This window comes from Myotis davidii, unplaced genomic scaffold, assembly GCF_000327345.1.
Source record: "Myotis davidii unplaced genomic scaffold, ASM32734v1 scaffold32, whole genome shotgun sequence".
In the NCBI taxonomy this organism is placed as follows: domain Eukaryota; kingdom Metazoa; phylum Chordata; class Mammalia; order Chiroptera; family Vespertilionidae; genus Myotis; species Myotis davidii.
In genome coordinates, this window is record NW_006286587.1 from 2,088,945 (window position 1) to 2,090,893 (window position 1,949).

The window sequence follows — 1,949 nt, forward strand, 5'->3', positions numbered from 1 at the left end:
ACCCTGGGGGACATTTGAGGACAGGGAGAGGCGCCTGCGCAGGAGAGAGAGTGTGGTCAGGGGACCAGAGAGATCCCAGGGGCGTGGCTCAGCAGCGGGGGGACATCTCAGGAAGCAGGAGTGGCCACTAGTGTGAACTGCAGCACAGACAGATGATGGGAGGCGATCAGGGAAATGAAAGGTCCCAGGTGACTTGCAAAAGTGTTCCTGTGGAATGCTGGGGACAGAGGCCCTGAAGAGTGTGGGAAGCAAGGCAAGATGGGTGGCAAGAGCCCAGCTTGAGAGGGAGGGTGGACTGGAGCTAGAGGTTTTGGGTGGGAACAGGAGTGAGGCTTTCTAAGGCGGTGGGGGAGGGTAGGTCATTGGACAAATGCCAGTGTCTTTGGAGACTTGCTTTTTTCCCTGTCACATCTCACAGAACCATGCCCTTCTCGCTAACAAACTCCCTCATTTCTTGAGGATTGTGCAAAGGAACTCTTACTCCCATTTTGATGGGTACTGAGTCTTCCCTATTTCCCCAATCACCTTGGCATTTCAAAGTGATAAAAAAGGGACAATGGCCCCTTTTTATATGCACGACAGGGACAGTCTTTAATGAGTTGTGTGGGCCAGGCTGGGAGGGGGGGGGCGGGGAGCTAGGGCACCTGAGGTCTCAGGAAATGGTGCAGTGAATGCACTTCTTCCAAATGCTCCCAAATCGCTGGCAAGAGGCTCCCTCCTCCAGAGGGGCTGGTGCTACTCCTTCCATTCCTCTTGGCCACTTTACAACTTTCTGGCATGACCTGAGACCAAGGGCAGCAGCTCAGTGCTTTATTGATGATCAGAACGGGGTCCCTGGATGCCCCTGTTGAAGCACAGCCTCTCTGGGGCCTCTCCCCCATCTCCTGAAGGCTGGGTACCTGGTATGGGGGGTACAGGAGGAGGCAGCTGGTGCAGAGCGCTGCTGTGCCCAGGAGACGGCTGAGGCTTGAACATTGGACGTGTTTTGCTGATTGAACATCGTGCCGACAGAAAGTACTGGCCAAGCTGCCCAACTGCCTACCTCCATGTCCACTGTTATGGGGGCACGGAGGCTCCCTCCCCCACTAAAAACCCTCCTGATGAAGACTCCCCACCTTGCTCCCTTGTCCCCACTATTGACCTCCGGTGGCTTACCTGCCCTGACATGTGGGAACCAATGTTCACCCTTCGCGGGGACCCGCCCCTGCTATGGACCCCTGCCCAGGAGCTCAGTGTTCAATCCTCTGATTCTGGACCCCTGATTTGACCAACAGCCCCCACCCCTGTGAGACCATAAGGGCTGTCCCCCAGTGACCCCAGCTGTAGGGTGGCCAAAGTGCTGCAAAGTGGGGCCCTCTTGGGGTGGCAAGCATGGTTCCCGGGTAGGTGTTCTCTCACTCAGCATGCACACCTGTCTACCTGGGCTTGTATATTTTTTCTTGTAACGTTCCACCCATGTAACTGATGGCTGCATCACAGGTACATCTGGGGAGACCGGCAAAGCGGAGATTTGTGTTTATGATTACTGTTTTGTTTCCCAAGACTAGGCGTGTGAATTTAAAACCTCCTCCTCCTCCAGAGTCCTTTGGTCATGCTACCAGTCCCAAAGGGACCGTTAAAGAGCCAGTTAAGTTGAAACTAGAAAGGTGCACGAATACCCAATCTATCCTGCTGTGGGCCTTTAGTACTTGAAGAATTCTAGAAAAGAAAAAAAAAGTAGTTCTTTATAGGTTATAAGCTAAGGAGGGACAGTTTGCATGGTTTGGACAAAATAGAAGTACTCTTGCCAATAAATATGTCTCAAAATGACAAATAAAGCTCTCCCCATGTGACAGCTCCGGATCTCAGCGGGAGGTGATGGGCACAGGCACAGGAGCTATGTACAGAGTGTAAACAGTAAGGCCCTTGGGGGGGGGGGGTTCGGGGGGCAGGGACAGGTGATGCAGTGT

At 53.6% G+C, this 1,949-nt stretch overlaps 1 protein-coding gene across 1 annotated transcript in view; it reads right to left on the reverse strand.

The window, feature by feature from the left end:
- Positions 1-1,844: 1,844 nt before the first annotated feature.
- The window catches only part of ADRA1D (adrenoceptor alpha 1D), a 19,425-nt gene continuing 19,320 nt past the window's right edge, over positions 1,845-1,949 (reverse strand). The window contains exon 3 of the mRNA XM_006758129.2: positions 1,845-1,876. Within this exon, the coding sequence (XP_006758192.2) occupies positions 1,845-1,876 (32 nt within the window). The remainder of the gene's footprint in view (positions 1,877-1,949) is intronic.